We start from the raw sequence: 25909 nt of genomic DNA, 5'->3' as shown, positions 1-25909 counted from the left end.
ATGCTAAGCAAGTGCACACTCTCTTAAAAAAATATACTGGAGTGATTCAGAAGCACTTTGAACATTGCAGCAAATAAACAACCAACCAACCTCAATTCGGCAAAGATTTGAAGAGTCTGCTGAAACTCAATCTTTGATTAGAATGTGTTATGTAACTGGAAAAATGCATGAAAATAATGAAATCAGACTTGGATGATTGTGATGCAGTCAAAGAATCTCAAATTGTGAAATCTGTTATGTGAAGTGCTATGGTGGGGGGGGTGGCCTGGGTAAATTATTTGAACAGCCAAGAAAGGCAATGCAGTGCACTGACAAGTAGAGAAAATGGAAGGAACCAATTTGTGAATTGACACTTTACTTATTTTTTATTGAAGGCATTTATATACCACTTAATCATTATCATTTCTAAGCAGTTTACATGAGAGTTTATAGCCTGGAGAAGGCTGCACTGATGGAATAGGATGGAAATATTTTTGAGTGAGAATGAAGTTCTCCATGCCTCTACAACATCATAGCTGCTTCCTGGTGTACAGCTATTTCCTAGTCCAGTGGTTCAATCAGCCACCTTTGAAGCAAACCATTCTGGAACTGCATCTGCTCACCTTGCCCTGTCCAACTGGTTTTAGCACTTGAGGCTGGGTGTTCATTCTTTTTCTCTGGCTCATTTTCCTGTATGGGAACAGCAGCAGCAAAATCCTAAATTGGACTTAAGAGATATTATTGATTATTTCAGTTTGTACCCTCCTTTTCTACATACATGTGCCCATGATGTGCAAAATGCCTGTTCATCTTCTGGGATAGTTTGAAGCAAAAACTAATCTTCAGGTCCCATGGATTTTTTTCTCTCATAATTTTGGGGATAGCAGTTCTGTGCTCCTGCTCCAGGTAGAATATTTTTAATTGCAACTGCAAGTAGGGTTTGTTTTCCTGAGCTATTGCTCTGTACTGTTAAGATCATATATGATATACACCCATACACCCCCAAAAAAATTGTGTAATATTTGCTTTGGCTGCACAAATTGACTTCAATTATTTTGTTTTCTACAGACGGATGAAGAAAAGAGACAGGGCCTGCCAGTTGTTATGCCAGTTTTCGATCGAAACACCTGTAGCATCCCCAAGTCTCAGATATCCTTCATTGATTACTTCATAATGGACATGTTTGATGCTTGGGATGGTGAGAAGTTGCATTTTCTTTTTTTTCTGTGGAAGAACAAATTTCTTACTGTTTCACCCCAAAGGTGGTAGGATATATAAGTCTAAATCCATATGGCCAGGGACTGTGCATCACAGAATAAGCCTAAGTTCTGGGTTACCCAGTACCATGGGAAATCTGTGCTAGTGCAGATAGCACAACCTCTCAGGCTGGGGTGCTTGGAAATTGCACACCGCTGGTGAATGTGTACTTTTAATGGTGAATGCAGGTGAAAAAGGGCCTCCCCTAATGTACTGATTTTAGGGATTACTATGTTTTACGGCAGCTCAGTAAGGACTACAAAATTGCTTTGGATTATTTTTCAATAATTTTTAAATAGTTGCTGTTCTGAAATAAATAGAAACTATATTCTACAGCAACTGTTTTAGCACAGAGCACAATTTTATTTTCCAGTTTCCTAGCTAATGATCTAATTATGTAGCCAAAATGACACTGTCAACTCACAAGCCATTAGCAGGATTGGGGAAACAGCCCAATAAAAACTGAGCATGCTCAGCTGCTGCAGATGACAATGCAGGAATGGAAACTTGAGGGGTGTGTGTATGCTGAGTAACCTGAAAAACAGCATGCCTGGTTGACTGGCACCCTGAACAGGAGACTATTCCATGCTGCAGCATTTTGTTGCAGATCCCACTTGTGCTTTTGGAGAAAGTTAGCCACTAATAAAACTAGGTATCATTTTTTGTATATACTATTCTTTGTTTTGTACCAGCAGTTGACTAAATAATTCAGTACAAAGGCTGAAGACTATTCACTGTGAGAACACTTCCCTGAAGTTGACACTATGTTTTTTCAGTTGTTGCTGGGCTTTGACAGTAAAGCATTTCTTTTCTCTTCCTCTCTCAGCATTTGCACACCTACCTGTTCTGATGCAACACTTGGCAAATAACTACAAACACTGGAAAACACTAGATGAGCTAAAGTGTAGGAGCCTCCGGCTTCCTTCAGAGAACAATAACGGAAGCTGAAGGGAGGATATGGAACATCATAGCCTACCACTCACACTGTGAACCACTTACTGGTATGAACCCAAGAGGGGGAAATTTCCTTCACAATGAAGTAACCAACAGGGCAGCATGGAGAAGACTATTGTTTCTCAATTTTAAATTGTTCTAAATTCTACACAACTTTGTTTTTTTATATATAAAAATGATAATCGAGAAACCAATATATGCTTTATAGAGCTATTCTCTTTTTGTGGCACAATGGATCCTTTTAAATGTAATTTTATATAAAACAAATTGTTATAATTTGTCAAATTATATGATTGGTGTAAGCTGTTTGCAGGCCAGGATCAATTATACACATGAACTCCATGTGAGAGGGCAGAATTCTACAAAAAGCTAGCTTCTCTGGAATAACTATCAATAACATTTGATAGACATAAGCATTTTGGGGAAGCCTGGTTTACAGCAAATATCCTTTATGTGAAACGTAACCCAAGAACAAAACAAAAACAAAACAAAAAGCGATTGGAGAAAGAAATTTGAGGGGGTAAACAGCAAATTCAACTGTCCTTTCTTAGAGAAAAATAATTATTTTAATAGCAAAGTTAGTTAATTAACTATCAACTTTGTTCTCTTTTGTATATGGTACAATTTCTGTGATCTAAACCTGTCTGTGCATACTGCTTCCCTCCTTAAGCTGGCTTTCCTGCGGACTTAAATGTTAGGAGGCCATTTGCATGCACAATAGGAATGCAGCCACAGAAGTAGCTCCATTACTAAAGTTGCACAGTAATGTGGGGACTCTACACACTGTGGTTTCTAGATACACAAGGAGGCCTGGGAGCTGCTTTACTTATTAAACCAATTTTGTATAAAATTTTAGTAGGCAGTAATGAAGCCCATAAATTTGAGCCAATCTGTTCTCTTCTCTGCCTTCTAAACAGGTGACAGTGAGCCATATTGTGAAAGTCCATACAAGCAACTAAAGTCAGGGACTGGCACTTGTTGCATCTGTTGCTTCAATAGCACAATCATGCTTTGTGATGTTGTACCGTTCCAGTTTTATATCTGCCTGCTAGAATGGGGAGCAGAGTGTGACAGATGCTTATTTACATGAGCCATAAGGAAAAGAAACCCTGCTTAGATAGATATGCACACCCTCAAGCCATATTCAAAAAGGTCTCCAGAATCGACACTTGTACAGAGGCATCCTATTATCTTTCTATGAGAAGGGAAATGGCTGCTCATACATTGTATTTCCCTCATAGAGGACAGGAAAGCCCCTGTGCCTTTATAGTGTCCTGGATTGCAGCCATAGTAATTACTCTTAAGACAGTGACCTTAATATCAAGGACCCAAGACAATGTATACGCTAAATATAATCTTTAATGTTAAGAACAGAACAAAAACACAAGGTTCAGGTTGTATTGCTATTTGAGGTAAGCTGCTTCAAGAGATACAGTTAAGAATGATGTATTTAAAAAAAAAAATGTAATATAGACCTAATAAGATTCATTTTTAAGTTACAGATTGGGAGGTCCTCTTGGGCAAGCCCCATAAAAATGGGTGGAAGTTGCATTCTTAGCAACCTACCATTCATTTCACTAGGGCTCCTGTAGGAGTGAATCCTAGTGAGTTGTGCTATTTTCCAGAGTACTATGGAAAACGATTTCAAGTTTCAGGATACCCCCCTGGAGTGAACACTTTGAATAAATTTTAAATATACAACTGACAGACAGAGAATGGGAAGCTCTTTTTATTTATTTCTCTTTCCTTATCATTTTCTCTCTTTTCATTTATTATTTTTATCTTTCTGTAACTTTTTATTTTCCTTTTCTGCTTTGCTCCTGCTTCGTTTGGTTTTTTTTATGTCCTCTAGTCTGGGTCAGTGAGGGGATTATATGCAAATGAAGGTGGAGGATGGCAGGTGAAAGTCCCTATGTGAGAGGCAGGGAAGATCTCCCAGGGTGGCAGAAGATCAGGAAGCTTTCAGGTGAGAGCTGGGAGGAGCCACCTCTTTCTGTGTGAGACAAGGATTGAGATCTACCTTTGAGAGAGGAATTCACATTTCCCCTCCTCTTTTTCTGTTTTTGTACTGTAGTATGAAAAGCCTTAATAAAATCTTATCAAAAGAAAGAATATGATTTATAGTTTTTGACCAGTAGTTAGTTCTTGTACTGACTTAGAAAATCATCAAATTGGCTATCAGTGACACAAAGTCCTTCAAATTAGTCAACTATTACTTAACGCTGCACATTACAAGGCACTCTTCTAATGCTGAAATGCATATGATCTGATATAAAGTATTACACTGCCCTCCCAAAAGGAAAAAAACTTTGGCCATCTCCATATTTTTGTGCTGAGTCCAAGGAGGAAAACCAGGTGAAGTAAACAATAGTGTTACTACTGATGAAAAATGATTGTAGCTTACATAATGTGCCAACATTTTTTCAATGTTTTGTATCAAGTTATGTAAAATACTGTAAAACATTCATATACTTTCCATGCAGAGAAATGTATAGAAGCTATATTTTTGTTAGAACTCTAACAGCACCTAACTTCCGTTGCTATGTATTATAATGCTACATTGTGTTGTTTAAAGAATGGTGTGTTCACTGCAGTATTCATAAGTTCCATTATGTACTAATAGCAAAGCCTATATCTGATTAAATTTTAATTCATTTTTATTCACATAGCCTTAGCTCCAGTTCTGTTACAGTTAAATGTGTGTGCCTTCTCTTCATGCTCTCATTCAATCCAATTTTGTCAACATCATCAGAATACACAGTAATTGAAACATATGCAACAAAAATCCTGGGGTTCAAAGTATATAACTTACAAATAGACAAAATGCACCAGTGTAAGACTACATTATCAAAGAAGCTCATCTCATTCAATGCCTCCCTCAGAGCAGTTTTAGTACCTTTTTGTTTGGGCATGCCCCTATTGATTGCATGTTTTCTGTTAATACATGAGTCAACTTACATTTGACAAACTGTCCCAAATGTTTTAGACAACCCTTTCAGAATCAACTTTGGGAGAGGCCCCTCTTACCACTGATCAGTGCACTTTAGTTCAATCCTACAAGATGCTATGTAAGTTAGCTGTTGATATAAAGGAATGGTTTCAATGAGGGTAAGGTAAGCTCTTTCTACACCTCACAGTCCACCGTCTTTGGCAGTGTCATAGAGGAAAACTTGGCAGTCTTGTGGGTTAATAGTTCCTCAATGCTGATTAAAGTGTTTTTTAAAAAGGTTCCAGACAAAAAATACACAAAAGTTTTTTAAAAAAATACTTAAGACTTTAAATAGCTTATTTCTATTATTCATATTCCATACCTTTATCCCATATATTTACGTCCTTTTAGATCCTAAGCTGCAAATCTTCACTGTGTTCTAACTTATGAAATAACAGTAAGCTGCGCAATCTCGACTCTCGTTCTCCATCTTTCCACAAAATAACAAGGTGATCAGCAGAGCATGTTGCCAGGCCATGTTCACTGAAGTACAGGAACATCTGCAACAAAAACTGTATAATCAATACAATATACTCAACTATGACTTTTTTTATCAACATTCACAAAATAAGGTCAATAAATTAACACACTTGCCCAAAATGGTAACGCCTCAAGAACATAAAAGCCAACCTGGTTAGGCTCAAGTATCTGGGAGACATCAAAAGATATAATAATAAAATAAGCCAAACAGAACTAGAGCAGCAGGAAGTATGGAGCCAATTCTGTGCTCCTAAAACAGATTCAAGAAGTGAGAGTAAAAACCAGGACCCAATGAACTATTTTAGGAATGTTCAAGGGCACAGGCACACCTAGCAGTTTTAAACTCTTTAAAAAAACACACAGAAGAACATTATGCCTGCTGCTGAAGGTTACCTCAATAAGAAACAGTTTTTATGAACAAGCCCAACTTTGGGGCATGTTGAGCAAGTTGCATGATCTATTTTACATGCCAAAATACTGGTGCAAACAGAACAAATAACATGATTATAGCTGCAGTTCTATACACACTTACCTAGGGATAAGTCTCATGGAATTTAGTGGGACCTACTTCTGGATAAGCATGCAGAGAGTAGCACAGGAAGTATTTTCATATGTAGTAAGGACAATGTTGAACGAAGTAGTTTGCTATTTCTAGTTCCTCTAGTTTATTAGAACTGTAACTGACATACCACTCAAAGGATGAGGCACCTGAGAGTTAAGGTAAGAGTTTTCTTCCCTGGTTTGTGTCATAATAGAACACAAAAAGAACACAATGAATGCCTTCTAGGCTGAGACTTCAATTTTCACAGACTACTGTACTTGCATGTCTCAAGATCCAATTAGGGAAGAAGCTCTGACTCCTTATACAGTCTCAAAGAAATCTAGTCCCTATGTAGCTGTTTAAGAGAAATAACCCTTATAGTTACAGGAACAATGGCAGCAATAATTCCAACAAACCTGAACAGCTAAAGAGTGCCCAATCAAATCCCCAAGGAGATCCAAGGAGAAAACAGTGGTGCTCTCTGGTGGCTTTTTAGCTGCATGACTGGCTTGTTTACTTGTTCTTCCAAATCCCCACATACTGAAAAAACCTGGAAAATAGACAGTTGGTTGAAGTAAATGAGTTTCCTGCAGACTACATCAGGTTTCTACTTCTTCATTTGTTTGCTTACTGCCAAAATCCAGGCATTCAAACCAAGAGGTTGACCAAACTCCATGAACTTATCAGAAGGGTCATGGGATGTTTTGTTACCACAAGCTAGTGGCTGTCAAATGATGGCCCTTAAGCTAACCAAGGCATATAAAATGGGATGCTGTCTAACTAAATATCTTTGGCAAACATAAATATACTTCTATCCAGCCAACTCAATGGTCATTATCTTACAAGCTTCTATATGAGAACAGCTGTGTAGAAATGGCTACATATACATTCACATTAAAATGTCTCTCTTGCTTTCTGAGCAACTTTCACACAAACAAATTTAGCAGAGTGACTAAATAACATTTTAATTTTGTGCAGCCCTGGTCACTCTACTGGCATTCACCAGCATATTCCTTCTTTCTCAGATATTGTGTAAACAATCCTCATTCTGGATACAGACCTGAAGGAACGGGTTCAGCTGTAAGCTGCTGTTTTTCTCGTAATTCCCATATGCGAACACTGCCATCTTCTGAACAGGAGATTATTTGCCTGTAAACCAAATGTGACTTACTTATTACTGGAGCGTCACGCAGAACCATCATATTACTGGAGCGTCTTTAGCAGAATTTCACAAAACAAAGACTCTAATTGTGACCTAATATTTAGAATTAATGTTCCCAGTGGGCCTGCTTTCTGAAGGATACCTTGCTGAACATCAGCCCAGATTCAACTAACATCGACAACAGAGGTGATTCTGGCAGTCCCTGTCAAAGAAGGCAGGCAGGAGATATTGCTTGTCTTGAGTGTGGAGTAAATCCATTGCCACAAAGACCGCTCTTGTCCTGGTGCTATTTAATAACTACGTGCTGCTGCTGGGAGAGATCTTTGGTCAGTGGTGGAGTCTGGGCTCTCAAATCTCAGCAGTGCCCTGTGCAACCCTAAAATCCCTCCCACCTCCGCCTCCCAACCTCCATTCTACGGCATTGTTGTGGCACCACCTGCAGCATGACATCCAATGTTAGCAATAATGTGTTTAATGAACATGAATGGGTTTCTTTTTGTTAATTGTACATCAGAATTTCAGTACTGCAATTTAAAAATAAATAAGTGAGCAATTCAGGCTAAAGACCAGGATTATCATGCAGCCAGGGAAGCAAAATATAACAGGTCAATGGTTGCTCAAATATTTTATAATGAAAGGTTGGGGGGTTGGGTGAAATGAACAAACATCAAGTGTGGCCCTCTTCATCTTTCTGGTGCTTACATTTCCAGCGTATGAAAAATTTAGTGTAACTTGCACCTGTTTGGAACTTTTGTAATGTGCAGGACAGTGGAGTCATGAGCAGTCTTCTGGAAGGCAATCACACGCTTCATTTGAAGGTTATACACGTATATGCCCTTTCCAACAGCAGCGAACACACACTGGAAAGAAAATTCAATAGAACATCTTAACAAAGCAGACATATTACGTTGTGTAATGGATTTCCAGGAGGACTGTGACACTGTTACCTTTCAATCTAAACCAAATGGCTCAGAAGGCAAGAGGTGCGTAGCTCCTTAAACTGTAATTACCACTATAATTACTAAAATAGTTTTTGCATTATGCCTCAATTCATATAAATACTACAATCCTATTGCTGTCGGTGGCATCTAATAAACTATAAAGCACAGACAGCTATTTCCATCCACAACCCTTTTCAAGGCCCATAGGTTTGTAAAAACCTTGTTCTGCCAGACCTTTGCTGGCCTATGTGTTCAGTTTCTTTCTAGCCCCCTGCTGCTGACTACAATTTAACAGATTTACTACTGATTGGGTGCATTTGGTCAAAGAAATCTCAGCTTAATAAGCTGAGATATGAAGAAGCCACACATGACCACTTTGTTCCTCCCTTTGTGCAAGCAGGAAAACAAACCAGGAAGTCTCATTTAGCCATAGCTTGCCATTACAACTGAACCAGTAGCTATGATTTATGGCTTTCAAGTAAGAAAGGAAATTAAAAGCCAATGTTAAACTATAACTTTGTATTACGACTTGTTTGGCAGCCATTAACCACAGTTTCACCATTTGGAAATTATCAGGAAACTGTGATTAATTTATTATTATTATTATTATTATTATTATTATTATTATTTATTTGTTAGTTGCTTTTCTTATTGCGTTACTCAAAGTGACATATTAAAACCAATAAAAACTTAAAAACATAACCATTCAAATAAAAAGCTAAACGCAGTTAAACAAAAATGGTAGTTAAGTGAGGCTTCCTGGCTTGTTTCCCTGCTCAAACAAGGGAGCAGCAAAGTGGCTGCCATGGGTACATTATGCTTGCTCATATCTCAGCTTTTTAAGATGAGATTTAATCATTTGAACACGGCCACTGTGTTCCTTTGCGTTTTATGACAGTATAATGTGTATATTTTATGTTATTGCTTTTATGGCAGAACCACAACCTACAAGCATTAAAAAATGCCTAACACAATGTGCTCTAAAGTAAGTTAGTAAACCTGCAACAAAACATTGCTGTATTGTCCCAGCTGTTAACATGGGTAGGGAATCCCACAATCCTAATTAGGCCTGCTGGGCCACTTTGGGCAAACCACACCCACCCATCAGTCAGCTGATGTCGTATGCTATCAGGTGCAGAGATCTCTTATTTCTAGGCTAAGCACTAAGGATTAAGATTGGAGTTAAGGGTGAACACCACAGCACAAAGACCAGATATAGGTCTTTGACAGCATCTCTCACTTCTGATCTTGGTGCTGTGGGGCTAAGAAGAACAACAAGCAAAAATTGACCATGCTCAGAAATGCCATTTGATAAAATTGCATCCAAAAGAAGATATCTACTTGATTTCTACTAATCTAATAATTGCTAACTTAATGAAAATGCACATTATTTTTGTGAAGAATACAGCACGCATTGCAAATCTGGCAGCCATGCTGTGTTCCTTGTCCTATTCTATTCAGTGCCCAAACCCCAAAACACACTCCATTTCAAGTCTGAAATGACTGAAATTCTGCAATCATTTAATGGGATTCTCACAGGAGTAGTTTCATTGGATTGAGCCTGTAGGAGTTCACTGAAATTTACAAAGCTAAAACAAGTTCTAAAATTAACCTTTTGCTCAGGACTCTCAATCTGCATTTCTTGTTGGGATGTGAAAATAAATAAAGCGTAAGTACATATTAAATCAGCATTTTTTTAACCAGACACAGAAAAACAATTGTAAGTCTCATTTTTTTAATACTGTTTAAAATGTTCACCTCCTCATCAGAAGCTAAATGTTGAATTGAAACTTCATTTTGACTGTGCGATAATTTTATTTCTTGTTGTGGGTCAACGTGAAGAGAAGCATCCCATCTGCGTTCATATGCATGCATGGTCCAGTCCAATGCATCCCAGACTATCAGCTCACCAACATGAGAGCCTGTTGCAAAAGTCAGATCTAGGCACCAAAAATATTAGAGTTTGCATAAATAAACACCTATTTACACAGAGGCTCACAAGCTAATCAGATACCAAGCAAAGTCAATGCAAATCGGGCTCTGCCTGGCCCATTTCCAACTAACTCGGGAGGACAGGACTCTGACAGACTTTAGCAACAAAGCCAGCCAAGGTTACTAGACTACCAAAATGTTTACCAGCCTGCTTTCCCACCTACACAAACCTACAATAGACATTAGTGGCTGTAATGCTTGGTCACCTGGAGGTACCGGTAAATTTCACTGGCCACATGGGACAACTATTTGCAAGCCTAAGTAAAACTCTAACCGGTAGCTGGAGGAGAAAGCCAAACGTGGAAGCACCCTTTGTACATAAAATAAGAAATGCAATAAAAATTAAAGAGAAAAATACAATCTAAACAAAAATAGTAAAACTACTCTTATCATGTCTAACAAGCAATTGCACAAAATTCAAGCGCAGCAGAAGGCTGCACACTCACTTTTGCACTGCAGAGAGCTGATGGGGGGAGAGGGGAAAAAAGACAACTCTGAGTCCAGAAGTGTTTTTTGTTTTGTTTTTAATCCACCAGCCCTGCACCCCCACCCTGAGAATATCAGAATAATTACAGTTTTGCAGGGACATCTCATATATACCCTGGATAAGTATGGTGAATGTTGTTGATTCCACAGCAATGTTTCACACTGGAGATGAAGCTAAACACAAGACACTGCTTTCACATTTAAATCGACTCTTCTGGATTAAGATTATTAATTGTACTGTAAAGACTTTAACACTAAGAGAGCCAATATGGTATAGCGGTTAGATTAGAACTGATGAGACCCAGGTTCTAATCCTTACTCAGCCATGCATCTTACTGAGTGACCTTGAGCCAGTCACCATCTCTCAGCCAAACCCACCTCATGCTTATTTCAAGGATAAAATGGGCAGGGAAGAGCTTTGCACCCTTGTCCAGAAGTAGGATGTGACCAAAATATAACCACACACTTATTTTAAGACCCATAAAAACATTATGCGTTTCATTCCAAATAAAAAAGAAGTCACTGTACATGTAAGTTAATTGAAATCAGTTAAGCTTAACTGTATTTTGATTGCTATCTCAATAAACAGACAAGCAGCTTCATGTTGATTTAGGTACAGGCAAATCTATTGTGCAGAGATGTTTGAAAAAAGAAAAAGGTTTAACACAAATCAACTCAGCTGCATCTCAAATAATAAAAACTTCAGATAAACATTTAGTTACATTTGGGAAGCAACATAAGAAACTTTGTAATTTAAAAATGTGTCATGAGTTACTAGCAATTAAATTAGTAACAGTCTTACCACTGACACTGACCAACGATACAATATTGTCCTCATGGTCAAGAAGGCGCTTCACTTCGATGACATCCCATTCAGTTCCATCTCTGGAAGCTTTCAGTCTAAGAATGACTTCAAAGAGAAAGGCAGGCAACAGCTTGGCATTTATGAGAATATATATAATTAGGACCTGCAACAAAATGTTGCAGTGTAGCCTCACCTAACAGGAATGTTACTTTTCAGAGTTCCAGGCAGGCTGGCACATTCTCCTCCAGAATACTCTCTTGCCCACACACCTCGTTTTCTATTTTTCTTTTCTAAGGACACTCAACATTTTGTGGCTATTGAGCATGCAGTGGCTATTTATCAAGCTCAGGGGAACCCTAAAGTTGACAGTAGGTTTTTTTTAATTAAAATAATATAAAATTTAAACACACAAGTCCTCCCAAAGCAGCACAAAGAGCACACTCTTTATGTTGTTTTGGGAGGACTTGTGGATTTAAAAAACAAAAGACTACTGCCAACTTTAGGGTTCCCCTGAGCATGATAATGTTTCTGGGTTCTCTGTGGTCCTGCCAATTTGGCTCCACTTCCATCAGCACTCACAGCCTCAGTTTTCTTCAGAAAGAATTATTTCTCTACAAGCAGAGGCGACTACAATTCTGATACGGAGATCCTTGTGTGCTGAACAGATAAGTAGCCCTGTCACTTCTGAAAGCACTGGTCACCTGACTAATGGGGCAGGTGGTACTTTGCTTGCTCCTGCAAGATTTAAGTCCTTTCAAACACGAAGGGGGTATTACAGGATAGATAGTTAAGAGACAAGTGTTTGGAAATCTAAGACCAAAGCTGTTGGCATGGTATGTATTTACAAAAACTATCTGTTGAAGACTTTAAGATCTCAATATTTTATTTGGTTTTGTATATTAAGAAAATGAAATAAATATATATATATATTTAAAAACCTACTCTTCTTGTTGCAGCTCCCTCAAGGACTGCTGCTTTCCATGTGCAATGTACTGCTGTACCAACATACCAAATAAATATTGATTGCCCTCCTTAATTTCAACCATTGCATGAAATCATTAAAATATACAACAGCATTATATCAAGGGACAGTAATACAAACACAAAGGCTCCAGGATTAAGTGGAATTAGTGCACAGGTGCTTGAATCTTAACCCCGGTAGACACAATGCATGTTCCTCCACATTTTAAAACATACAGAACACACAGCTAATAACAACATTCAAATATTTATTATACAGTATATAGCAATACTCACTCAGTTCTTTGCCAACTGCTGCTGCCACACAGTTTTTAGGCAATTCTATCATAGCACTGATATCTTTATTAAGAAGATGGGGGGAGGGGGTAGACAGCAAGATATTTTATTACAAGTAAAAAGTAAATGCATACTCAATCTATTATAATTATTTCACAAAATTATAAAATACTATCTAACTTTCTTACAGGAAGGTTATTCAAATCATGAATTTCCATAAAGTTCTTCCTAAGAAAAAATTGAGGGAGGGGATAAGCTATACAAATCTCCCTTATATTTTCATAAAAGCCTTTTTCCTCTGTTTTTAGAACATGCAATTCAGCAAGTCTGTCCTCATTGAAAACTACAGAGCAGATTATGGTGTGCGAACTTTTAGAACACCTTTGTACATCTGCAAACCAAAAACATTTTGTAGCACATTCCTACATTATTATAAGCATCACATTACTTTATTATATTCCAGTTACATTTCTGTATTTTGCTTATAGGGTTGGGTGGAATCTTACAGCATTTATCTAATGCCTACAGTAGATGGCACTGGAAGAACCTAATTTAATTTCTAAAGGAATATATATTCATTTAGTGATTTATATATACTGACCCAGCTCAGTTAAGTTAAGTTAACATACAGTTACTGAAGTTTGACATATTCTACAATTCATAGGACACATGAGGCTCCAAGTGCTCTTAATTCAAAAATGATTACACTGACATTTTAAAAATAGAGGTCAGCTTCAATATATGTTATCTTTAGAATTAAAGGGACTTTGCCAATTTGATTTCGTGTCATTATATAGATCCATTTTACTTAACTTTAGCTGCTATAATGAGTCATTTACATTTTTACCTGCATCAATAAGATGACTTGTCTTACACAAGAGATCTAATTTTCGGTTCCAAACACACAGATCACTCCCTCCAGACAGCCATACATCCAGCCTTTGAAGAACTGTCAAACACTGTAGAACCAAGTCAAATAATCATATCATGTCTCATAACAAAGCTCTTTAGGAAATTTTTCAGTAAGATTGCCATCAGCTTTTTCAGTAAGGGTTTGGTTATTACAGAATCAACTTGAAATTCTATTTCCCAGCAACATTTCTTGTGCTTATAAAGTACAAAGAAAAGTGGGTGGACAATGGTGCTTGATACTGCAAGATCATACAAAGGAGGATATGAGGCAGACACAAAACCTGTCATCTTATTACTAAACTTTTGTTCAAGTCTTTTAACATATTTTTATGTCAAATACTGTATATACAACAAGCTTTTCCATGAGATATTTTATTAAAAAAATACACGTTATATCAAGAGAAGGTCTCTAGTGGTGTGAATTCCAAGACCAATGAAATTCTCCAGCTTTTCAGAGGTATAAAATTAACTTTTCATGATTCACAGAAGTAGCTAGTCATAAAGGCCACGATACTTGACCACAGCTCTGAGACATGAAGACAAGAAGAGGGCAGACAGAACAACAAAAAATTCCCTACCTTTTCCACTGATGGAAGCTTTACTGTCAGCTGAGCTACATCACTGGATACACTGGAGTTTATTTTACGAAGTCACGCAGGGTGGGTGATGTATCGATACATCATCCGAAATCTGTTAAGTCCATATTGTGGTAATGGTTTCATAATATTTGACATGGGATATTACAGTGGTACCTCTGGTTACGAACTTAATTTGTTTCCGTTCTTAACCTGAAACTGTTCTTAACCTGAGGTACCACTTTAGCTAATGGGGTCTCCCACTGCTGCTGTGCCACCAGCACATGATTTCTGTTCTCATCCTGGGGCAAAGTTCTTAACCTGAGGTACTACTTCCGGGTTAGTGGAGTCTGTAACCCGAAGTGTTTGTAACCCAAGGTTTTTGTAACCCAAGGTACCACTGTACAATGTGTGTACTATGTTAAAGAATGGTAATGTGGGAAAAACTGTGACCCCAGTCATCCCTTCTCTCATGATTCCTGCCACCCGTTGCTCTGTACTATAAAATAACAGTTGTAACACTATATGTTAAAGTTAAGTAAAGTGTATCAGTTTTAGAACCCTAAGTAGTAGCAGTTGCCAGGACTTTACCTCTACATAGTTCCATCCTTATTTCAGACATCATGATATAGATATATTGCAATGTTAAGCTGGTAATATATCACAATGTTGAAAACCCGACATTGCTCAGCCCTAGCAGGGTGCATGCTTTTAATTAAATAAAAATACCTCAGATTTGCAAATCACATGAATTGCCCCTTAACTGCCACAATCAGTACACACAAATCAAAGCCAGTTTCATTTTTCTTACCTTTACTGTGGAATGAAAGCAGGATACTTTATGAACTTGCCTACCATTGTCACAATCCCAAACCTGGTTTCATTCATTAAGGATCTCAAGACTACAAGTTTAAGGCATGTATCCATATTCAAAGGCAGAACTATAGAAATGGAGATGCACACGCACAAGTGTATTATTTATTATATTATTATTATTATTATTATTATTATTATACCGACCTATGCCCAGAAGTCTCAGGGTGGATCTACATAAAAACCACAATACAAATACTCAAAATAAAAACAACAACCCAATAACACCCCCCCAAAAGAGCCACATTTTTAAAAGGGCATAGGATGTCAATCAGATCAACCAAAGTCCTGGTTAAAAAGGAATGTTTTTGCCTAGAGCATTCCACAGACAGGGAGCCACTGCAGAGAAGGCTCGTTCTCCTATTGCCACCCTCCGGACCGCTTAAGGAGGCGACACTTGAAGAAGGACCTCAGATGAGTCAGGGTCCAGGTAGGTTCATATGGAAAGAGGTGGTTCTTGAGGTATTGTGGTCCTGAGTCACTTAAGGCTTTGTAGGTCAAAACCAGCACTTTGAACTGGGCCTGGAAACTAATTGGTAGCCATTGTAGTAGGACTAGGATCAGTGTAATATGCTCAAACAGTCTTGCTCCGGTGAGCAACCTGGCCGCTGAATTCTGCACTAGCTGAGGTTTCCGGACCATTTTCAGAGGCAGCCCTACATATAATGCATTGGAAGGAATCTAACCTTGAGGTTACCAGAGCATAGACAACAGTAGTTAGGCTATCCCTGTCCAGATAGGGATGTAGCATAGGGTGCCACTGAAATTTGAGGCCCCAAGGTCCACCACTGTCACCCGCCACACAAATGTTGGTGGGAAAGGAGTACCAGCAACACATCTCCCTCCCACAAAGAGTTGGGGTCTGGGTCAGATTAAAGGATACAATAACAGTTCTATCAGCACCTGCTGTCAAGATCAAGTGACATTTTTCTTCACAAGTATCTGATAGAGGAAAAGATGCAAGAGCAGTAATCTTTTGTGTATGTGCATGTAGCTCAAATAGCTTTTCTCCAGTCTGGAAAACAAAAAAGACATCTTAATGATCTGAATGAAATAAAATGTTATAGACCAATGCACATAACAGCATAATCCACTGGGATGTGATTTAATGGAGCAATGTGTAACTGGAAATACTGCTTTTACTGGATTATGTTGTATTTTCATCGTTTTCGTACCGCTTACTGTTTTTATGTTGCAGGCTGCTTAGAGATTTTTAAAGTATTATGTGGCTTATAAACATTTTAAATAAATAAATAAATTAACGATTTCAAGAAGGTAACAGTCCTAACTGACACTAAAACTTCTGCATTGAAATAAGGTCAAGAACTTGGCATGGAATTATGGACTGAAGCATGTACTAGGGCTGAGCGATAACTGGTTTCAATGTCACAATATATCACCAGCTAAACATTGTGATATATCGATATATCACAATATCTGAAATAAGGAAGAAACTATGCAGAGGCAAACAGAACAATGTCCTGGCAACTGCTACTACTTATGGGTCTAAAACTGATAAATGATGATATTATCAATCACTTTATGGTCACTTTCAGCAGTAGGCAAGCCAAAATGAATCCAAATGAGACTTTGGTTCGGGGCTTGGCTACCAAATGGTGGTATTCATGACAATCCAAAGTACAGTGATGAATACAAATAATTTGTGAATACAAATAATTTGGGACTGTCAAGACTGCCAGCAGGCCTGCTAGGTGGCAGAAGCAGCATCAGGCTGCGAGGCCTTGTCGTGGTGGTGGCAGTAGCAGTGGCAGCAGGAGACGGTAGCAGAAGAATAGGTGGCCTTCAAGGCCTTGCTGAGGCAGACTGCCACTGCCTCCCACTACCACCAGGAGGACTTGCAGGCTGCTGCCACTTCTTTCTACCACGGCAAGGTTTTGCAAGCCCCACTGCTTGTGTCGCCACATGGTCTCGCAGGCTGCCTCTACTATTGCCACCATCTTCTGTTGCCGCTGCAAGGCCTCAAAGGCCACCACCACTGCTGCTGCTGCCGCTGCCTCCCATCACTGCCACTGAGTCCTCACAGGTCGCTGCTGCTACTGCCATCGCTATCACCACCACAAGGCCTCGCAGGCCGCCACTGTTTGTGCTGCTGCCATTGCACACATTGTGATTCGCCATTTATTGCTAGCTCAAATATTAAGAATCAATTATCATGATGTGAACTTCAAACCAGTTTTGGATGATATATCGCTATATCGCCCAGCCCTAGCATGTACATAATTCAAAATCTCAATTTTTATAAAATTCAGCATCCTTCTAGACATTTTCTGTGTTAGTGAACAGTCCAGTATTAAGGAAACATATCACAAGTACTAAAAGCTTTAAAACATTTCTCTCTCTTACACACACATTTACTTTATCCTTTATCTTTCAGATAGTTATAGAGCAACCTAGATAACTGCTAAGTCAGGAAATAAATGCTTAGCACATAATATACGCAATTCTATGTCAAGATAATGTCACAAAACATGCAATTATACTATTATTGCAGGGACATTACCTTAGTTTCACAGGAAGATGTCAAAATATAAACTGAAAATTTGAAAGTCAATTTTGTCTCCAACTTTTCTAATGAGAATTAGATAAAAAACTCAGTAGGGTCATTCAAGATTATTTACAAAATTGAGTTTTTAAGTTTGAACAACTGCTTCTGTGACCTTTTTTATTATCCAATTATCTTTAATAACTAACTTTATATTTAGATAGCTCATGTGTAATGGAATAGCTCCAATTTAAACTTCACCTAATTTTCATCTGTATGCAATGCATTTCTGAACATAAACAAACCTGAGCATTCCACAAACATACAATCCCATCATCACCAGCAGATGCAAACCTGCGAAACAACAAATCAAAAATTACATACATATATATAAAGGAAATGCTACATTTATATAGAAACAAAAAGAATAGAAAATGTTACCACTAACCATTCTTTAAATTATCTCACAGATAAGCACGGGGCAAAAACACATGAAAACATGATTTTAGTAGAAGCTGTTCCTAAAAATGTCTAAATCTTCAAAATTAAAAACGGTTTTCAATTATGCAGTGAAGGCGGTGAATGTCCTCTGTGAGGTCCTGTGGAGGCAGTTGGAGGATGGATGGCAGCTAATGGATTGAGGTTGAATCCTGACAAGACAGAAGTACTGTTTTGGGGGGACAGGAGGTGGGCAAGTGTGGAGGACTCCCTGGTCCTGAATGGGGTAACTGTGCCCCTGAAGGACCAGGTGCGCTGCCTAGGAGTAATTTTGGACTCACAGCTGTCCATGGAGGTGCAGGTCAATTCTGTGTCCAGGGCAGCTGTTTACCAGCTCCATCTGGTACGCAGGCTGAGACCCTAACTGCCAGAGTGGTACATGCTCTAGTTATCTCTCGCTTGGATTACTGCAATGCGCTCTATGTGGGGCTACCTTTGAAGGTGACCTGGAAACTACTACTAATCCAGAATGCGGCAGCTAGACTGGTGACTGGGAGCGGCCGCCGAGACCACATAACACCGGTCTTCAAAGATCTACATTGGCTCCCATTACGTTTCCAAGCACAATTCAAAGTGTTGGTGCTGACCTTTAAAGCCCTAAATGGCCTCGGTCCAGTATACCTGAAGGAGCATCTCCACCCCCATCGTTCTGCCCGGACACTGAGGTCCAGCTCTGAGAGCCTTCCGGCGGTTCCCTCACTGCGAGAAGCCAAGTTACAGGGAACCAGGCAGAAGGCGTTCTCGCTAGTGGCACCCACTCTGTGGAACACCCTCCCACCAGATGTCAAAGAGAAGAACAACTACCAGACTTTTAGAAGTCATCTGAAGGCAGCCCTGTTTAGAGAAGCTTTTAATGTTTAACAGACCACTGTATTTTAATATTTTGTTGGAAGCCGCCCAGAGTGGCTGGGGTATAAATACCGTATTTTTCGCCCTATAGGACGCACCGGCCCATAGTGCCTGTGCACTACTCCAAGACCTTCTTCCTGCTTTTGCGGGAGGTGGCTATTTTTGGAGGGGAAATAGTGTGTCTTATAGGGCAAAAAATACGGTAATAAGTTATTGCTGTTATTTTGTTATTATTATTATTAATATCTCAATTCAAAAATGAACCACAGTCTTTAAAATAGTCTGAAATATGAAGCCCAGGATTTCACATGGAGGGCTCATAGCTGAACTACCAATCCAACAAATGGATTCTTTTCACCAAGCTGGTGTTTCATGGGTCACCTGATTCTTTTCCAGTCATGATCACCATCCTCTATAACCTTGTCTGCTTCCTGGAGGAGCAAGAAATGGTCAAACGAGCAACAGAAAAAGCTATTCTTAAAGTGTGTTATGAATTCAGTCTAGTTTAATGTGTCAAATGCTAGAGTATTACTTGCAATTTTATCTCATTCCATTTTTTGGAAGACTCTTGCTGAGGCTTAGCCTTCTTTAGTGATCTTGCAATCAATATGACCCTCTCTTCATGTTCAAAAACACAAAAGAAAAGAAGTGAAAAGCAGCTGTCGGTTAGGTTGATACAGGATTTATTTAGTATCTTCAGAAACCAATCTGAGAAAATTTTCCACTCACTGGTTTTAGCTGAGCCACCGAGAAAACAAGAAAATCCTTCTGCAAAATTCTCAATAAGATGATATTATCTAAAGAGCTGAAGCGTGAAACCTGGCTTACAACAGTCGACAAAAATGCAATGAAAAAACTATGAAAACTAAATAAAACCATTTCAGAAACCAAGTAACAATGCTAATGCTATTGGAAAGAATCAAACAAGGTGGTGGTGCCTGGTTAAAACAATGTTCTTAATGACTATATGCACGCAAAAGATTTAAAAAGTTGGAATACCTACCAAATTAAACTAGTCAAAGAATAAGAATTATTTTACTGCTTATATTAGATAAATGCATTATTTTTTTCTCGGTACATATACAACATTTTGGTAATCTGACTATAAAACACCCAGTATTTTGAACCAGCTTTGCATTTTCCCCATATTTTTAGATATATTTCAAGCTGCTTGGTGACAACGGGAAGTCAGCTTAGAAGCCATGAAGTGCAAGGAGAAGGAAGTGGGAAAGAGAGAGAAAAGGAAGTACACAAGACTAAGGCTCAGCTCTTCTCATGTTTGCTTGTGCGTGTAGCTTTACATCTGAATGCGAAGATGTAACTACTTAGTAGCCATTTTGGCATACAAGGAGTATATTAATAAAAAAATATAATAATGAAGATAGTTTTCTCAGTGTAAAACTTCATATTAAAGGGAATGCACTAAAAGGCACCAAACTCCAACAATATTTATGGCGGTTATGGGATAATTTTTTCTGACATTACTGTGTCACATGAAGTATAAAGAAGTTGCAACCAAAGGTAAATCACTGATGATTGAGCGCCTAAAAACTGGCTCAGTACTGCACTGAGAGAAAATATGTAATGTAATTTCTGTAATAAATGGCTCACTCACGCATTAAGCTTTAGTATGTAAACTGCCAATACTTTGGCAAAAAATACTATTTAAGTCAAAATCAGTGGGGGGCATATTTTAATTAGATTTCACCTAAAAGTTTTGCAAAGATTCCCCTTCCCAATGTACACCCTAGATCTAAGCTACCTGTCATATATTCTTCAGTTCTGAGGAAAAGAAACAGAAGATTCGATTTTTAAGACTTTCAGCGAAATCATCCCTATGGTGCAAAAGGAGGTTATGAAAGTAATGTATTACCTGTAATCATCTATTGGCACTAGAAACCGCACTATATCATGATGACCTTTCAGCACAAGCAGCTCAGTGTAGGGATTTTGTGTTTGTTCTTCGCCAATGGTCTGTACAGATTTCTAGAAATCCACAAAGTCAGAAAAATAAAACTGTAAATCAACAAATTTGTTATCTTAATCTCTCTAGCTCATCAACAGATGTTTCTATTTTCTTTTTTGCAATATGATTTATTCCTCAATAATCCTCCACAGTGTGATAGCTTTAAAATTCTAACTATGGTGCTAACTATAAAGCAGCTATCCCTCCAGCATTTTATCCTGGAGGAAGGAACCAATATGCCATGTGTTACTGCTGGATGAGGTAAGGGATCTTATACTGTACCAAATATGATTAAAAAGGGGAACTGGTAGTGGGGACTCAGCAAACTTTATAGTTCTGTTCACTTACCATACAAAGCAGCTGAATGCAGGCACATGAAACTTGTTCAATTTTCATATTATCTGATCACCCAAACGCGGCCACTGAACTGGTTTTCACATACTGCTAGCCAAACCATAGCTTAGAATGAATGCATGAGCATGACGGTTCTCAGAGAGATCACAACTGTTGTGATAAACCACAAGCCTGGATTCAGACAACACACTAAACCAAACCATGTATTTGCTCACAGCAGTGTTGCAGCAGCAGCAGGCCTGGAGGAGCAAAACAGTCAGTCTCCTCTCCATGAATACATCTGTTCACACTAAGTTTGGCTTAGCTTTACATGCAAACCAGCTCAATATCTTAATACCAATCCAAATGCAGCCAGTATCTTGATACGGTGGTTTGACATTATGATCACAAGCAGCATCAGACTTCCACTGACCCTTTACCCTTTCTCTGTAGAAAATCAGTTGTCATTTTGGCCAAACCCAGAAAGCTGTTACTCAAACATGGCTTTGAGATCCATGTTTGCCAGGTTTAGACATAACTGCAAACTATGGTTTGTGGCAAACTGAAATCAAGAGTTTCTGATCTCCCCTCACACGTTATGCTCATGATGCCAAGTCATGGTTTGCCATTACATATGCATGCAATAATTATATATAAATATAATGATTCCATGGAGGTTTTAAGCAGAAGTTGGATGGCCATCTGTCATGGACGCCTTAAGTGAGATTCGTACATTGCAGGGGGTTGGACTAGATGACCCTTGGGGCCCCATCCAACTCTACAATTCTACGATTCTATGAAATATTGTCATTATATATATATACCCACATTTGGAATGCAGTTCCAGTTGCTCAGTCTCAGAAAGGTTATCACATTTAGGTACGGTAAATTACAGAACATGGTAACTAAAATGATCAAGGGGTGAGAAGCATCTTCTTTAGGAAGAAAAGTTTAACAAATCAGTGGTTTTTAGTTGGGGAAGGACAAAGAAAAAACATAACATAATTTCTTCAGAAATACATTAAGATTTATTAGAAATGGTATCAATATATAAATGTCTTTATTTTCTGTATCTTTTCCAATAGAGCTCAGGCCATCAATTCATTTGATTAGTGATAGGTTATAAACAAAACCAATTGCCCCCACCGGAACACATACTTAACTCAGTCTTGTATTTAAGCACCAGCAATAATAAGCATACTTATTGCTGTCCAATGATAAGCATTAAGGCACTGTATGCGGACGAGTACCTAGAATTCTGTGCAGTAAGAAAGGAATGAAGTGCTCCATCCCTCCTCTGTGATCAGTATAGAAACCAAATGGGCTGCCAGCAAAATCCCTCCTCTGCTAGTCCTCAGCAGACTAATACACTGGGGTGGAGGCAGCTAGTAAATGCTTTGATTTTACAAGGCTGACTTGAGTAAAGGAACATTACCTCAGAATGTTGTGATGCAAATTAGCACAGATGGATTCTTTTAAGAAGCAGGCTTCGCTTCATGGAGAATTACAGTACTCTACAAATGACTTATCTATCATAGCTAAAAGGAAAATTCCACGTCTAGAGAAAGTATGCCTAATTGCCAGAGAGCAAACACTAAATGACTACATTTACCATGTGCTACTTGTGAACATCACAGGCATCTCTGACTGGCCACTGTGGGAGGCAATACTGGAAGCAATTCTTTTATAATAGCTTAAATTCTGATATACTGTTGGTAATCTGAACCCACCAAGACTGGTCTTAATCTATGCACACTAATAATATAGGCATCACCAAATTAATTATCATCACTGCAAAAAGACTATCGGAGGAAAACAACAAGCGCCCACGCAGTATTATCAAGCGTTCGTGTTTTGAACGCGTCATTTGAGGAAGCGGCCCTTTCTCCGCCCAGCAATACATTGAGCAAGAGCTGCTTGCTGCCTTCGCGGCGCGCAGGGCTCCGAAATGAGACTCGAGAGTCCCTCACAAGCGCCCACACCAACCGCCCCTTTTACCTCGGCCAATCCCTGCGGCTCGCGTCCCCCTCCTATGAGCCACCGCAGCATCGCGAGAGGTGGGGTCCGGGCGGCCCTCGCGGACGCGCCCTCGCCTCGGGTTGAAGCCGCAGCCCTCGCCCCGCGCGCGGCTCCAGTCAGTCAGCTGACGCTCTTGCTGTGAGGACTCGTCCCTCGCTTCCGTCCGCCCTGCGCCGCACGACGTAGCCGCCGTTGGACTGCGCGCGCCGCCGGCCGAATAGGACGCGGGGCTGTTTTCCTTCGAAAAGGGACTCGCTAGCGCGAGCTTAATCTAAAGCAAAGCGTCGGCGACTTAATCGATCCCCGAAACTTCAGTGAACAACACAAAACGAAGCAGGGACGCGTCTTCCGCCGCTTTCCGCTCTTAGGATTGACCGCCGCGCGCTCGCGAGCTAGGCGAAGGGGTGCGAGTACCGAATCATCGATTCCCCCCCCCCCCGCGGCGCGCATGCTTTTAAACCCGCCCACGAAGATCCCCTATTCTGTATGTGTAAATGTACGAGAGGCGTAAGGCGCCGGTGTTCCAGTTTAGGGTTGCCACTTTTTATACGGACAGAGTAATAACAAGTACAATTACAAGTTCATCAACATCATCACCAGGAGCAGTTTTCCTCCCCAATGTATTTTCGTGCCAGGAGAAGCTCGTGTTGGTTTTCTGCCTGACATACAGCTGTTAAAGTCTGTAAAAAAACCCGTTTAAAAGGTGGGAGTCCCGGGTTCAGTGCCATACAGCTGCAATAAATTTCGATTTATTTGTGTATACTGTATATTTATAGCAGAATGGTTTATGCCCTCACGTGGAGCAGTCCTCGCCAGAGTGGTGGGTTCTTTTGCGGGAGTCTTCTGCAAGATGTCATTGATGGAATAATAATGCATGAGCAGGGAGGTTATATATTGGACTGTCCACACCTCATTCTGCTTTATTAGTTCTGTGATGCTCCCCCAGAGTTTGCTGTCTCGAGGGGCACACCTGAGCTATAGCGCAACAAAAGTGGGACAGAAAACCCAACCAACCAGTGCAGAACATGGGTGGTATGAAGATTTACCAGATTTTAGCAGGAAACTATGGACTGTGCATCTACTGAAAACTGAAAGAAAGTGCAAACAGACTTCTCCATAACAACCTTTGTATGAGATTCAAGTAGGTAGCCGTGTTGGTCTGCTGAAGTCAAAATAAATTAAAACAATTCTTTAAAAGGATAGTTAAAAGGACTCTTCTTAAAAACCTAAAAACTTCCTTACAAGAGTTTAGGTATAAGCTTTCGTGTGCATGCACACTTCTTCAGATACCTTTGTATGGAGAGCCATAAACAATGGATACTACATGGTATTATCATCTCAGGAGGATAAAAAAATAATCAGGAAGGGTGTCACAGTTTGCTCTTTGAAACTACTTTTGTACAGACTTGGCTGTTACAGATTTTGGTCCGAAACTGGGACTAAATCCCTGCTTGATCATTTTTGCTCAATTCCACCATGGATAATTTTAATCGTCTTTAAAAAAACCCATGAAAAACAGATTTGGGGAAAACCCTGTATCCCAACACCTGTCCCAACATATGGGACAAAAGCCCCTTCTACTCTGTGTCAGCCAATGAAGGGGTAAATTCTCTTGAAACCGTTCACTGCTGGTATCTCAGGTCAGTGCACATGGGGTGTGGGGAATGGCCAGGCTCAGTATAAGGCAGTTTCCTATTTTCCTATGTGATCTAGGGTGGGCAGACTTGCAAGAGCTGCTTGGTTGGGTTATTAGAATTTCCACCAACCAGAGCCTGGTGTAAAACAAGTACTGATGTTTTTGGCATCTGTCCATCTTGGGAGACAATGGAAGAGTGTGCCTTTGGGGGTGATGTCAAACCCTTGAAGAGCAATTGGTCCTGCTGTAACTGTAGAGACTGATACAGGAGAGACATGTTTTGTTGCAGGTAGGGTAGATGAAGGCGTCCAGATGTGCTGATGCAAGTGTACCATGGCATTTCTTCTTTTTGTGCTCCTCCCAGCAGTCATTTCTCCACTGGTCACTGCTGTGCATAAATGACCTGATTGTATCCATCCACTGCAATTGTCTGCAAGGGATTCTCAGACAGCAGAGTTAATATTGTCAGCCTTCATGTCACATTTGAATACATCCTTGAAATGTAGAGATGGTCTGCCAATGGGCCTGATGCCTGAAGCCAGCACCCTGTACAGCATGTCCCTGGGGATCCTGCCATCTTCCACTCTGTGAACATGACCAAGCCAGTGTAGACATTGCTGAGACAGGAGTGCAAGCATGCTGGGAATGTGGGCTTGAGAGAGCACATCTTTCTTTGAGACTTAGAATTAAATAATTCTGAGTTCAGGAGTTTGTTTAGAGTACCAGAACTGAAAGAAGCTCATGGTCATTTCACACATAAAATCCCATTCCTGGCTCCTCCAAGATTTATTGATTTCAGGAATATAATTTTGCTTGTGGGGCAAATGATTTTGCAAATCATTGGGGGATCTACCAATAGATCATCCAGATTCACCTTTTGCCCACAGACCCCCTTCAGATAT

General features: G+C 39.5%; 2 protein-coding genes across 6 annotated transcripts in view; one reads left to right on the top strand and one right to left on the bottom strand.

The window, feature by feature from the left end:
* Window positions 1-4854, top strand: part of PDE8B (phosphodiesterase 8B) — a 42661-nt gene extending 37807 nt beyond the window's left edge. Inside the window, exons 21-22 of the mRNA XM_080972475.1 lie at window positions 1048-1177; window positions 2063-4854. Of these exons, the coding sequence (XP_080828601.1) occupies window positions 1048-1177; window positions 2063-2184 (252 nt within the window). The 3' untranslated portion in view covers window positions 2185-4854. The remainder of the gene's footprint in view (window positions 1-1047; window positions 1178-2062) is intronic.
* WDR41 (WD repeat domain 41) lies at window positions 339-24093 on the bottom strand. Of its 5 annotated transcripts, none has more exons than XM_080972891.1 (14): window positions 23351-24093; window positions 20927-21039; window positions 18012-18060; window positions 16087-16218; window positions 15142-15204; window positions 13691-13802; window positions 12844-12906; window positions 11584-11691; window positions 10062-10243; window positions 8101-8222; window positions 7261-7349; window positions 6617-6750; window positions 5502-5679; window positions 339-706 (listed from the first exon to the last, which is right to left on the bottom strand). In XM_080972891.1, the coding sequence occupies exons 1-13, from the start codon at window positions 23399-23401 to the stop codon at window positions 5527-5529; spliced, it is 1371 nt and encodes a 456-aa protein (XP_080829017.1). In that variant the 5' UTR covers window positions 23402-24093; the 3' UTR covers window positions 339-706; window positions 5502-5526. The 5 variants fall into 5 exon arrangements, with proteins under 5 accessions (XP_080829017.1, XP_080829018.1, XP_080829016.1 ...); XM_080972892.1 differs by having other exon boundaries at window positions 339-696; XM_080972890.1 differs by having other exon boundaries at window positions 339-669; window positions 23351-24092.
* Window positions 24094-25909: the final 1816 nt, after the last annotated feature.

This window comes from Podarcis pityusensis (genome assembly GCF_964106645.2).
Source record: "Podarcis pityusensis genome assembly, chromosome: 11".
In the NCBI taxonomy this organism is placed as follows: Eukaryota; Metazoa; Chordata; class Lepidosauria; order Squamata; family Lacertidae; genus Podarcis; species Podarcis pityusensis.
Note: the sequence above shows the minus strand (reverse complement) of the source record. Positions and strands in the feature narration are given on the sequence as shown.